Below are 13,273 nucleotides of genomic sequence, written 5' to 3'. Positions count from 1 at the left end.
CCCCTCAGGATGCCAACATCTTCAGGCTTACCACACTTACTCAATATCAGTGCTGGACTCAAAAGATAAAAGGGCAGCATGACTGCCATCTTAACTTCTATACACATTTTTCTGAGAGGTTTTGTTGTCATTATAAATGTTGAAATATGGTGCCCAAGTTTGTTCGCTTTGTTTATTTTTCGTTTCAGGAAAGACTAATCAAAAGTAGTAATGTGATTACGGGATGCATTTACAAATGTACTATTATGAGGGGGAGGTATTAAAGGTCCCTAGAAAGTTGTACCAGCAACATGGCCAAGTTTAGATTGTAAAACGATCTCCTTTTATGGCCCTCAAAAGGTAGCGCTTCATAAGCCAGGAACGGAGCAGAGCTGCTGCTTACAGCCGGGCAACAATATATTGCACGGTTTGTAATCTGATGCCTGTACATTGATCCTCACATGCATACTACCAATAAAAAGATGGTTTTAAAAGGAAATATGGTGCCCAGAGTAATCCTTAGGCTCAGGTGCTGCAACTCCACCTGTACAAACTCGCCTCATCTGAGTGATACGAGATTGCACTATCCCATGAAAGCAGTTTCCCTAGCATGGAAAAGGGCGCAACAAAATACAATGTTTGGGATCACCTGGCTATGTAACTTATGAGAATAGTTTAAATAATGAACTCAACAAAGGACTCAGTTTTGTCCCAAAGGTAAAGTCAGATGTATTCAACTTGAGGACTGAACTAGCGGAATTCTCCTGAAGACTAAAACTATCTTCTTCGCAGATAAAAACACAGTGCCCCAGGAGGAGGAGGATAAGAACACTGGCTTGAGAAGAAAATCAAAATTCAACCCACCGAATCACACCATGCCACCAGCCGTGCAGGCATTTGAAAAAGCAGTAACCCTAGAGGTCGACAAACTAAGGGAACAACCTCACACAAGCAGAACAGGGCACCATCAAAGAGATTGACAACATGATAGACATCATCATAAAACCGGAAGATAAGGATTAGTTACTTACCTGTAATCCTAGTTCTCTTCCAGGGGTATCCTCATCAAAGTCATAAGCATTAGAATATACCCGCCCATGCGCGGGACCCCGGAAACACTATATTATATGTGCTATATATATATATATATATATATATATATATATATATATACATACACATATATACACACATACATATATATATATATATATATATACATATATATACATATATATACATATATATAAAAACATGCAATAGCAGCCAAATCACATCAGAGCTGGAATATGCTGTGAAGAATTTCCACCATACATGAATAATATGCATTAGAAACATGAGAAACAACAAGAAAGATTGTTTAGAAACTGTTTTAATGCTTAGGCAGCAGCAGAAATTCTTATAACACCCTGAAAGCATAGAAAGCTCCCAGGCTGCATTGCAAACAGTCTAAAAAGACTGAAAAGCTAACCTGTAGCTGTATACAAAAAAACTGACACCGTGCCTTTAAGGCACCCATGACCCCCGGTATCCCATCATGCCTCAGGGGTGACAGTTAGGTCAGTTCTTTTCGGAGACTGAAACAAACCCAGTAACAAAAAAGGTTAACAATATCTCCTTATTAAAGAATATCCTTTGCCCGGGGAGGCGGGAGGGTTGCTTATGACTTTGATGAGGATACCCCTGGAAGAGAACTAGGATTACAGGTAAGTAACTAATCCTTCTCTTCCAGGGGATCTTCATGAATAGTCATAAGCATTAGAATAGAATAGCGAGCCTCTCATCCCTGCGGGCAAAGGAATGACAAGACAGTAATCTCATCAACAAGCCTGAGCAGGCTATAGGCTACCCAAACAGATTTCTCAAGGAGGCTTGCCCTACTTGAATATCGGCCCTGGAATCAGATTCGAGACAGTAATGTCTCGTAAAGGTATGAACTGATTTCCAGGTTACAGCCTTGCATATTTCCGACATTGGAATGTCATGTAAGAAAGCTACTGTAGCGGCTTTCCCTCTAGTGGAATGCGCTTTGGGTGACACCAATAAAGGCTTGCCTGCAAGCTGATAAGCCAATCTAATGCAAGAGACAATACATCTGGAGATGGACCTCTTGGCCGCTGGAAAACCCGTCCTCATTGAACCATAGTTCACAAACAGTTGATCCGTTTTCCTGATCCCTTTAGTCTTTTCCAAATAGAACTTGAGCACTCTCTTAAGATCCAAGGAGTGCAGTGACCGCTCGGCTGGGGTCGTAGGATTTGGAAAAAACGAAGGGAGGGAAATGGACTGATTTATATGAAAATCAGAAACCACTTTAGGCAAGAAAGATGGATGAGCCCTTAAGACTACTCTATTGTGGTGGAAAACAGTATATGGTTCCTTCGCACAGAGCGCTTGTATCTCGCTTACTCTGCGCGCTGAGGTAATCGCCACCAAAAAGGGCGCTTTCCAAGAGAGATGTTGTAAAGAGGCCTTGTGGATGGGCTCGAAAGGAGGTGATATTAACCTGGATAGAACCAGGTTCAATTCCCAAGGAGAAGGATTTCGCACAGGGGGATACACTTTTATCAACCCCTGGAGGAAGTCCTTAACCACCGGAACCTGAAAGAAAGATCTGATCAAGTGATTTCCTGTACGCCACTATGGCTGACAAATGCACTCTAATGGAAGCATATTTCAAACCAGAAGTTGCCAAGGAAAGGAGGTATGGCAGGATTACCTCCTCCTGCCCTTTAGTTGGATCCAAGTGATGATCCCTACACCATATGTAGAACCTTTTCCACTTGAACGCATAAGACGCTCTCGTGGAAGGTCTCTTAGCCTCCTTTAAAATGTGCATACAGTCGGGAGGCAGATTCAAATGCCCATATTGCAGGACCTCAGGTGCCATGCTGTCAGGTTCAGTGATGAGGTTGGGATGCAGTATCCTCCCATTCATCTTGCTCAACAGGTCCGGTTTGCAAGGAAGTCGTCTGTGGACACACAGACAGATGTAGCAGGTCCGGGTACCACCACTGTCGTGGCCAATCCGGAGCGATCAAGATCATCTCCATGTCCGACCTGAGGAGCTTGGAAACCACCTTCAGAATCAGAGGCAGGGGAGGAAACGCGTAAGCAAATGTTCCCGACCAATCCATCAGGAGAGCGTTCCCCTGCGTCCCTGGCCGGTGGAATCTGGACGCCAAGGCGTGGCATTTTGTGTTTTCTTCGTACGCAAACAAGTCTATGGCTGGACGACCCCAACAACGAAAAAGCTCTTCTACCATTTCGTCGTTTAGCACCCAGTCTGGCTGATCTTCGAAGTGCCTGCTGAGTGCATCTGCTTTGATGTTTAACTCGCCTGGAAGGTGCACCGCCACCACTGAAAGGTTTCGAGAGAGAAACCAGTGCCAGATGGTTTGAGCCTCCCGGGAGAGAGGGCGAGATCGTGTGCCTCCTTGTTTGTTCAGATAGAACATGGTAGTTGTATTGTCTGTCTGAACTAAGACTGAGTTGGACTCGATCGCTGGAAGAAAAGCTTTGAGAGCTAGAAACACCGCTCTGAGCTCCAGCATGTTTATGTGGTACGTCTGCTCCTGTGCAGACCACTGACCCTGAATCTGGAGGGGACCCATGTGCGCTCCCCAGCCTTGTAGAGAGGCATCTGTCACTATAGACTGGGTGGGTAGTGGCTGATGAAAAGGTACTCCCACCAGCACATTCCTCGTCCGAGTCCACCATTTGATGGCATCCTTCGCTGTCTGAGAAAGAGTGATACGATCTTCCCAACGTCCTGTCCCACTGGTCTTCGAGAGCCTGTTGTATAGGGCGCATTCTCAGCCTGGCGTTCGGGATGAGAAAAATGCAGGACGCCATGGAACCCAGCAGGGAGGCTACCTGTCGGACTGTTGGAAGCCGAGACTCTAATAGAATCCCACACTTCTGCCTCATGGAAAAAAGTCTCTCCTCCGAAGGAAACGCTTTTCCCAATTTTGTGTCCAGAACAGAGCCTAGGTAGTGGATGGACTGTGTCGGCCGCTGGACTGACTTCTCCAGGTTCACATGGAGACCGAGCCTGTGCAACTGGTGGAGACGAGCCCTTTAGGAGCCAGTCGTCCAGGTATGGGTAAATGAAGAGTCCCTTTTTGTGAAGAAAAGCCGCCACCACTGCCATGCATTTGGTGAAGACTCGTGGTGCGGACTTGAGTCCGAAGGGTAGCACCTTGTACTGGTAGTGTTTGCTTCCTACGACAAACCTCAAGTACTTGCGATGCTGCAGCGCAATCGGAATGTGAAAGTATGCATCTTGCAGATCCACCGAAAACATCCAATCGCCGGCTTGAAGATGTGGGCATATTTGGTGAAGAGCTAACATGCGGAACTTTTCTCTGACTATGACTTTGTTCAGGAGACGCAGATCTAGTATAGGCCTGAACTTGTCCTCCTGATCTTTTTTGGGGACAAGAAAGTATCTTGAGTAGACTCCCTTTCCTCTTTGAGAGGGAGGAACTTCCTCTACAGCTCTTTTTTGTAGGAGGACTGTCACTTCTCTGCGGAGCAAGCTCAGCTGGTGAGGGCAAGAGGTCTTTGGATGAGTGCTTTTCGGGAGCGCACGGAAACGTAGCCTGTATCCATTGCGCAGTATATTCAGCACCCACTGATCTTTTGTGATGCTGACCCACTCTGTCAGGTGTTGTGAAGCACTTCCTCCCACTGGAGTGGGCAATGGCGCCAGAGGAAGCCACTGATCAAGCCTTTCCTCCTCTCGTGGTGGTTGAGGACTGCTGGTGACCTCCTCTACCTCTGTTGGATTTGCCTCGGAACTGGGGTTTTCCTTGGTTCTTATTCTGGGACCACTGAGGGGTTTGAACCCTCTGTTGAGCCCCTCTCCCCCTGTTGGTCTTAAAGCGGCGTTTGAACTCTTTTTTCTTCTCCAAACCCACCGCTTTCACCGTATCCAGTTCAGTCTTCATACGGGTCATCTCTTTGTTAGCATGTTCTCGGAAGAGAGAGGAACTCGAAAAGGGAAGATTAAGGATGCGATGCTGAGCATCCGGCTTCAGCCCTGTGAGGCGCAACCAAGCCGACCTTCTGGCACAAACCCAATGTGAGTAGGAATGTGCGCAAGCACTGCACCATCCGCTGCTGTGCTTATAAACTGGTTCGCCACCAAACATCCTTCTGTCATATTTTCTTCGAAGTCCTTCTGGTCTTCCTTTGGCAGTTTGGACTTTAACCTCTCCATGGAGTCCCATAAGGCTCTGTCGTATCTACCCAGCAGTGCGGCCGCACTGGAGACCTTCAGCGTGGAGGCAGCTGAATTGCAAACTTTGCGACCCCACGAATCCTGAGATTTGCTGTCAAAATTCAAATTCAAAATTCCTTTATTCGACTGTATAAAATGCAGTCATAAAAGTACAATAAAAACAACATATACATTCAGAACAATGTTAAAAAAAGACAGTTTATCAGTAGCAAGAAGTTTACAAAGAACAGAAAGGGACCATTTCTTGGGAAAAATATGAATATGCTATCTTGCAAGGAGAGGCATATTTCCTGGGGGAATTAACCTTCCATACTTTTTCTGAATTTCACAATGTAGCATTTGAAGATAAAATAATGCAGGCCTTATTTGTACAAAGTTCACTTGTTTAAAAAGTGGTTTTAAAAACAGTTTTCGTGGTATCGTATAGTAGGAGCATATGAATAAAAAGTGAGCCAGATCTTGCGGAGACTTATTGTCGCAGCCGCAAGCTGGCAACACTTGTCCCCTATGGGCCCCGCTAGATACAGCTAGCAACAAGTGGTATAAATCAAAGCGAAATCTGGTCATCAAAAAACGATCATGTCTAGAAATAGGCCAGGATAGATAGGGTTCAATTTGCACACAGGTTTTTGTTAAAACATGCTTCCTCACACTGCTTTTCTTGAGCTCAGACTCTTCCCTAGCTAGCTGCCGGTTCAACATAAAGTGTCTTTCACATGGATTACATCTTGTTTTATAACTTGCTGTGGTGTTAAAAAAAGTTCCAGCCGACCCATTTCATGAAGACAGTTTCTGATATATTTTAACCATGGTATCTTGTATTTCCCTTCCCAGGTAAGTGCATCAAGAAGGATATTTTGGGTAAACGGTATATCATCATTTGTCCAGCAGTTTAACCAGCACAACAGAGGGTTTACAGCTATTTTATCTCCTAGGTAGGGCATACCAAGTTCTTCATGAATGGAGAAATTAGCTGTACTTTTAGGAAGACTTAGTACTTGCTTTAGGAAATTGTTTTCAGTTGTTATGAGTTCAGCCACAGGGACAAAACCCCAGATTTCACTTCCATAACAGGCCACGGCGATGCTTTTAGCTTGGTACAATTTCAACAAAGCAACCACTGGCGTGTTTCCCATTTTGCGTGCAAAGTCTATTATTGCGGCATTTGTCCTTGTTGTCTCTCCCTTTTTTTTTCACTACTGCAGGTCCCCAAGCGAGTTTATGATCAAATAATACACCAAGGTATGAAAAAGTCTTTGTTATTGGTATTTTTTCCCCATTAAAAAAAAGGGATAGGACTTTTTTGAGCCAGAGCCTATCTTCATAGCGAACGATTTTGTGTTGTTGATACTTAGGCCCCGTGATTTCATGAAGGAATAAAAAGAGTCAAGTAGTGTTTGAAGGCCCAATGCAGTTCTGGAGATGTAGACAGCATCGTCTGCATAGAGCAGAACAGGCACGCCCTTTCTCCCTATGTATGGGTAATCAGTGTTTGTGTTTAAAAGATGCTCCTCAAGTCCATTAATATACAGATTAAAAAGAAATGGCACTGGTCTGTGTCACTACTTTCTCCCCCGTGTCTAACCAAATCCGTAAGAGTATAAAAAATAACTGGCACATTCTCAACTCAGGGAATCTAGATTTAGAAACTCCCATGTTTGCCTTTAAGAGAAGCAAAAACCTTAAAGATCACTTGGTGAGGGCTGCCCTCCCTTCTACTAAAACTGCAAATACCACCCTTAATGACCTATGGTTACTCCCCCCCTTGAGGGGGCATTCAAAGTGTGGCGTGTGTGGTCTGTGATTTTTGCATTGAAGGAAAAAACGTTGTCTTTAAAGAAACTAACAATGAACTCAAGACATTTACAAACTGTAATAGTTGTAATTTGATCTATGCGATTCTATGCCCATGTGATATGATCTACGTGGGACAAACTACACAAAAGATCAAACTTAGGATCTCGCAACATCGGAGTAGAATCAGATGCAAGACCATCAATGCCCCGCTTGTTGAACATTTTATTGACAAAGGACATACTGAGAATGAAAAAAGGTGGACCGTGATCAGCCAGGTGATCCTACCCCCGAGAGGTGGTGATTTGACCAAATTGCTAAATAAAGAGGAGCTCAAGTGGATCTTGAGGACTGACAGTTTGAACTCTGGGCTCAATCTGCAGGAGGATTGGACTAACCTAATGTAACTTTAATCAGGTGGTCTAATGTCATTACAGTATATTCGTGGTCTCTGCTTTAATTAATTGTACTTCCTTCTTTTATCTTTTTCTACTCACTTATATACCTGTGGTGGCTGTTTACCTCCGAGTGCATGTTTTTAACTCACCCAATATGGCCGCCCCGTTGCCCTACACCTATTTCGATTACCGCCCGGTACTTCCCTCCAACCAATCACGAGTCGCCTTACTACCAGCACCTCAGTTAATTCACTCGCCCTCACATCACGCCACTGCCACTGCCAGGGAAGAGATCTCCAGTCCACTGACACGGTAAGCCCTTGCCGAGGTTCCACACCGTTAGATCCAGATCTCCCTTGCCGACTATGTAACTGACCCGGTTTCTCTTTTTTACCGGTCACACGTAGGCGGACCTTCCCCTTACGCGACCGAGCAATCTGCTGGCGCGTCTCCTCAGATCTTCCTGATTACGGGTAAGAACCACCATCGCCCTCGTATCACGGCAGGCACACGTGATTCGGTAATTACGTGTATTTTAACTGCATGTCTGTAACTCGGATTTAACTCCCTTGTTTTTAGGATAACGATTTCTCTGCAATAAATTCAAACATACCGAGCATCTGCCGGTTGTGTCAGCGACTCTTCTTCGCTTCTGGTAAGAAGTTAATCCGGGTCTTCCTTCTTGAAACAGACGTGGTGTTTTCTTACTACTAGTTAACGCCGTTCCTCCTACCCTAGGTGCCGTGTCCACCTACCCTCCGCCTGGCAATCACTTTTTGCGAAAGGCCAGTGGGTAAGCACCTTGCTACTTGCTAGAAGGGTCCTGCATGCTACAATTCCAACTCTAGTCCAGCGATCACTATGCCGATCGGTGCTAAATGTTCGTGTATGTCATGCCCTATTCACTCAGTACTTCACTCTCAGTTCATCCTTATAACGCTGGTTCTTGATAGGCACGTAAGGCATGCCGAATTTCACTCATCTTTCACTACGCTCTAGATACATCGGTATTCCATACACTGTTGGTACTCCATGATTTTTCTGTGGACGCCTTCACAACGTAAAATTTCGCGGCCATGCACTATTTTAATTTTTGACCAATTAGCACCCTATTATTTCCTGTACTTCACCCTCGCCGATATACCTCTCCCGCTCATCGGATTGTTACTGTCACTGATTCTTAATTGTGTCACCACTATTGCCAGATCCTCTAATATGTTTTCTATATACCTTTCTTCCCTTTTGTCTCCCTTTAGGCTATTGTAGCTTTTACTGGTTAGGCAATATTTTGTCCTGATGATGATCCCTTTAATTTGGTAATGGGATCGAAACGCCGTCGACCTTTCTAAACACCATATACTGTAATTGTATACTGTATGTGATATGCTCGTAATGGTGTGAATTGAATTTCTGTAAATTGCTTTACTCACAGAAATCTGTAGCTTCTGCCTAAAAACCCTTCTCTATTTCTTGATCTATTCTTCACCATGCCAATTTGTAAGCGTTAGGGTACAGGCTTGTGCCCTGCTTCAAAGAATTGTTGAAGGTATTTTGCGTGACTCTATCCTTGAAAAGTAAAAATACTTGGACCTCTGTCCGGCTGGACAAGTCATAAGTCAATATAGTCTCCATTGTGTCTATATTCATTGTTGTTCTTAATTATTTATGCATGGGACCACTGTTGTAAAAATATGTTCCCCGAGGTCCTGTGCTGACTCGTATGGGTGCCCTTGTTGTTTTGTATACACTATGAACTAATATGGCCACCTATGGATGGTCATGTGGTTTTAATTATAGCTGGAAACGCAACATCTTATTTCGGTCCCGAAGTTCCAGTCAATTTATGCTCAAATTTGTTTACAAGTTTCAGGCTTTTTAGAGTACCCCACTTTTATGGCACAAAACATATGATGTTTTGAGAAGGGCAGAGCAGCAAGTAAGAGTGACTACCTGGGCACAATAGTCCAAGTGTGAAGAGCCTCAACAGGCACTTCAAAAGCTCTCCAAACGCTTCTAATGAACACTAAATGATATCCGCTTTTTGTGAACCCCAATAAGTAATATATATTTTGGTCAACTTGGAACTACTACAATCCCTAACCAAGCATTAAAGATTATTTATGGAGCCAAAAACAAATACATTAATCAAAATTGTCAAGTGCTTGGAGATCCCTTTTAAATGTCAGGAAAGTGTAATAAAATATTGTTGAGGATACCAAAACAGGGAGAACCAAACAAAATGTCCTGGCCCTCATTGGGGACTTATTTACAACTGTAGTCAGACGTTTACCTTTAAAACCGATTTTGTCACTGTTCAAATTTATGGTGCATTAAATACCCAGTAATGACAATTAGAAAAACGTTTAACCGCATCGGTGCGGCGCATTTTCCCGCTGTGCGCTGAAGATTGCGGAATCCCGCGGTTCATGACGAGCTCAGCTCGTCATGAGCGTACGAGAGGTGTAACTCATGACGAGCTGAGCTCGTCATGAGCGTCGAAGAGGTTAAGACATGCAAACAGTCAGATTGAGTGCTTAAGGTTTGTAAATAAAGCAAAATAAATAATACTAACTAAATGGGAAACCATCACCGCTCCATCACAATTTTCTGAATTTGCAGGTCCTGTCCTCTCTCTGCTTTCTACAATCTAAAAAAAAAAAAAAAAAAAAATTTAAACACCTTAATATTTATAAAAAATGAAGGGACACAAGTACAACTACTTACCATTCTGAAAATTGTATGAGATCTGGAACTACGTTCATTCATTTTGGTTTCCCCATAATGTCGATTTTCTGAAAAAAGATCGGGGAAAGTAAGCAATTTATTTTGGGTTCTAAGACTGAAATTGCTAATCCAAAGCCCTTGAAATAATTATGTACCTAAATAATCTAGTACCACTATACACACTATACACAATGAATACATCTACAGCTACAACTAGACAATCAAATAAAATACTCAAAAATCCAGTCAAACATACCAAATCCACCTACTGGTTCACTCACCACCAATATACCAGTTAAAGCACAACACAATAATTTACAAAGGCCTGTTTTCTTAAAGTGCATTTTACAGGGGGTTAGTTTGGGCCGAGCAAACTAAGTAACTGCTGCAATTCCCCATAAGGCCAGTTTTTGACTGATCGTTTCATCCCAAAGAGCGTGGCTTAGCTCTTCACTGAAGAGAGTTAACAGTCGAAGTAAGGCACTATTCACTGCTAACCAGTGTTAAAGTGCATTTGCTCCCTCCTTCAAATTTAGCTTACACCCAATTGGTACATTGAATTTACTTGCAAGTTCCTAGTAAAGTGGTACTACATGTACCCAGGCTCTGTAAAGTAAATGCTACTTGCAGCACTGATTGTGCCATCCACTGAAGTTGCCTATAAATATGTATCATGCCTGCCATTGCAGCCTATGGGTGCAGTTTTAAACTACCATTTCGTCCTGGAACAATAAACCTTTCGTCAGGCCTACACTTTCCCTTTTAATACATGTAAGTCACTCCTACGTTTGGCCCTAAACAGCGGATAGGGCAGGGTGTAGTGTATTTAGAAAGTTGAACATGTGTAGTTTACATTTTTATATGTCCCGGTAGCGAAAAAAATCTTATATTGGTTTTCACTCCTGCAAGGCCTACATCTCTCGTAGGATAACATTGGGTAAACTTATTACCTTTGATAAGTGATAACTTTTAACAGGTAGGAAAATTCTGAGAGTGCCACTTCTAGAAAGTTGGCATTCGCTTGTTCCAAGTATTTGGTCTCGGCAGTCTGTAACCTAGGTCACATGACTAGGTGTAGCTGACAATTGGTCTTTGTGTATTGCTCCCATACAGTGAGACAAAGGGGAATAGTAGCTGGCAAGATGAGCCATCTCTGACGTGATGAGGGGGAGGAGAAATTACCTACCACATTTTCACATCACAAAGCCTCTGACAAGCACACTCACAAAGGATTTGACACTAGTCTTGTTACACCAGACAAAATTGGCAAGGGCCAACTTTGGGGTGGAATCCTCCAGAACCTACTTCTACCAGGTATAAATAACGGACCCTCTGACAACTTTTCAGTACACCTCTAGACTTGTGGAAGACACAGAAGAACTGCTGTACTGCTATGAAAGGACTCCTACTGTATTGCTGTGTTGCTTGAGTGAATAGAACTGAGCCTGCCCCTTTGATCCCAGGACCCCAGAGTGACTCCAAGGGACAGTTGGATGGTTCCTGATCAGAGCCTCAGGGACATAAGGCTCCTACTTCCTTGACCCCAGCACCTGGACTCTCTTTGCTGGGAGCCTGTCCCCTACAAGTAGTACCACCCCACTCCTGGACCCTTGTAAGTGAGTCGGAAGGTGTACATTACAGCTCAGCTGTGGTCCTGTGAGCAGAACCGACATAGCGCGGCACATCTCATAGCCGCATTGGAACCACCACTGCGTTTGCACCCGCAGCGCAGGCCTCTGCATCACAAGCCCCTCGTTGATGGCATCCTTGAGGACTATGAAGGACTCTGCATTGCAACCTCCTCAAAATCGCTGCTGCGCTACACATCCTCAACACAGATCTCGCAGCACTCAGCAAACCAGGATTTAAGGTTTTTGTTTAGCTGGCCTAACTTGGTCCCTGTATCAGGCCGGTGCTCCATCACGGTAAGCCTGAGCTTGTGACTGTTGTGGGCTGGCGTGACCAGATAACCTAAGTTGGCGCTTTGTGCCTCTAGGGACTATTTTGACTTAAATCTACAAAATTGCATATCTCCGGTTCTACAGATTTTGGACTTTTTTGTTTTGGTCTCAAATTATTCATTACATTTTACACTGTTTTTTCCCGATGGCGAGGGATTTCTCTTGCATTTTTTCACTTTATTACTGTTTGAGGTGCCGCATAAATACTTTACACATTGCCTCTAAATTAAGCCTCACTGATTTGTACCAAGATGCTAGAGGATTAAACACAAATTAATTTGGGGTTTGTTTGGGACTTCACCTGACAAATTATGGCTGATGCGTTAGTAGGGTTTCACTCCTCAACCCTGAAAACTAATTTCCAACACTGATTTACTATGTAAATTATCTCTGCAAACCTTTTTCGCTGTGGTGTCTAAAAACACAGGATAGAGGGAGAGAGATAGTACAAAGTATAAACGTTTTTATTTGATTTAGACCTCTACAGAGATCAACAAATTTGATAACATTTACGTTTTTACAAATCATAGCTTTCATTGTAAAACCAATCACAGTATGTCTTTTAAAATGTGGTGATATTGCTGGACAATGTTTGCAGCTCACTCACACGATGAGCCAACGTAATCGCAATGAAAATTACTGCAAATAACAGGAAAGGGAAGCTGTGTATTGGTTTGAATGGAATGCACATTAGCCTCATGAGAACCAGCTTAAGGTCGCACTGAAGCATCAGAACTGGTGTAAGCAGGAACACACGAATTAGACCTTTTAGAAAACACATCACACAGGTGACAAACAAATATAGCTGATTAGGTCGAAATAACAAAAGGCAGCATGGGCAGACCGATAACCTTTAACGGCTACTACAGCAAGGCCTTGCTGGGTTAAAGATAAGCAAAAACGCAGTATAGCGGACAATTGGGCCTGTAAAGGCTGGATGTGTATGATGAACATCAAAGGGCAAATTTTGATTCAGCATCATGCATAGATGAATTTAGAAGAGGGGGGCCAAAATGACAAGGACTACTTTGAACGGGAGATTAAATACTGTCAACTGTATCCACTCAATCTCAAAGCATGGAGCTGTAGATTGTGCAGGCTCAAGTGAAGGACCCTGCCCTACTGCTGCGGCAGGAGGTCATCCTGAAGGGGCAGCCATATCAGAGGACAGA

General features: G+C 43.6%; 1 protein-coding gene across 1 annotated transcript in view; it reads right to left on the bottom strand.

Annotated features, from left to right (window-relative positions):
* The window catches only part of LOC144818836 (uncharacterized), a 1,999,126-nt gene that overhangs the window by 1,857,730 nt on the left and 128,123 nt on the right, over window positions 1–13,273 (bottom strand). The window contains 2 exon segments of the mRNA XM_078676624.1: window positions 9,989–10,063; window positions 10,141–10,208. Of these exon segments, the coding sequence (XP_078532750.1) occupies window positions 9,989–10,063; window positions 10,141–10,208 (143 nt within the window).

This window comes from Lissotriton helveticus, chromosome 2_1, assembly GCF_964261635.1.
Source record: "Lissotriton helveticus chromosome 2_1, aLisHel1.1, whole genome shotgun sequence".
In the NCBI taxonomy this organism is placed as follows: domain Eukaryota; kingdom Metazoa; phylum Chordata; class Amphibia; order Caudata; family Salamandridae; genus Lissotriton; species Lissotriton helveticus.
Note: the sequence above shows the minus strand (reverse complement) of the source record. Positions and strands in the feature narration are given on the sequence as shown.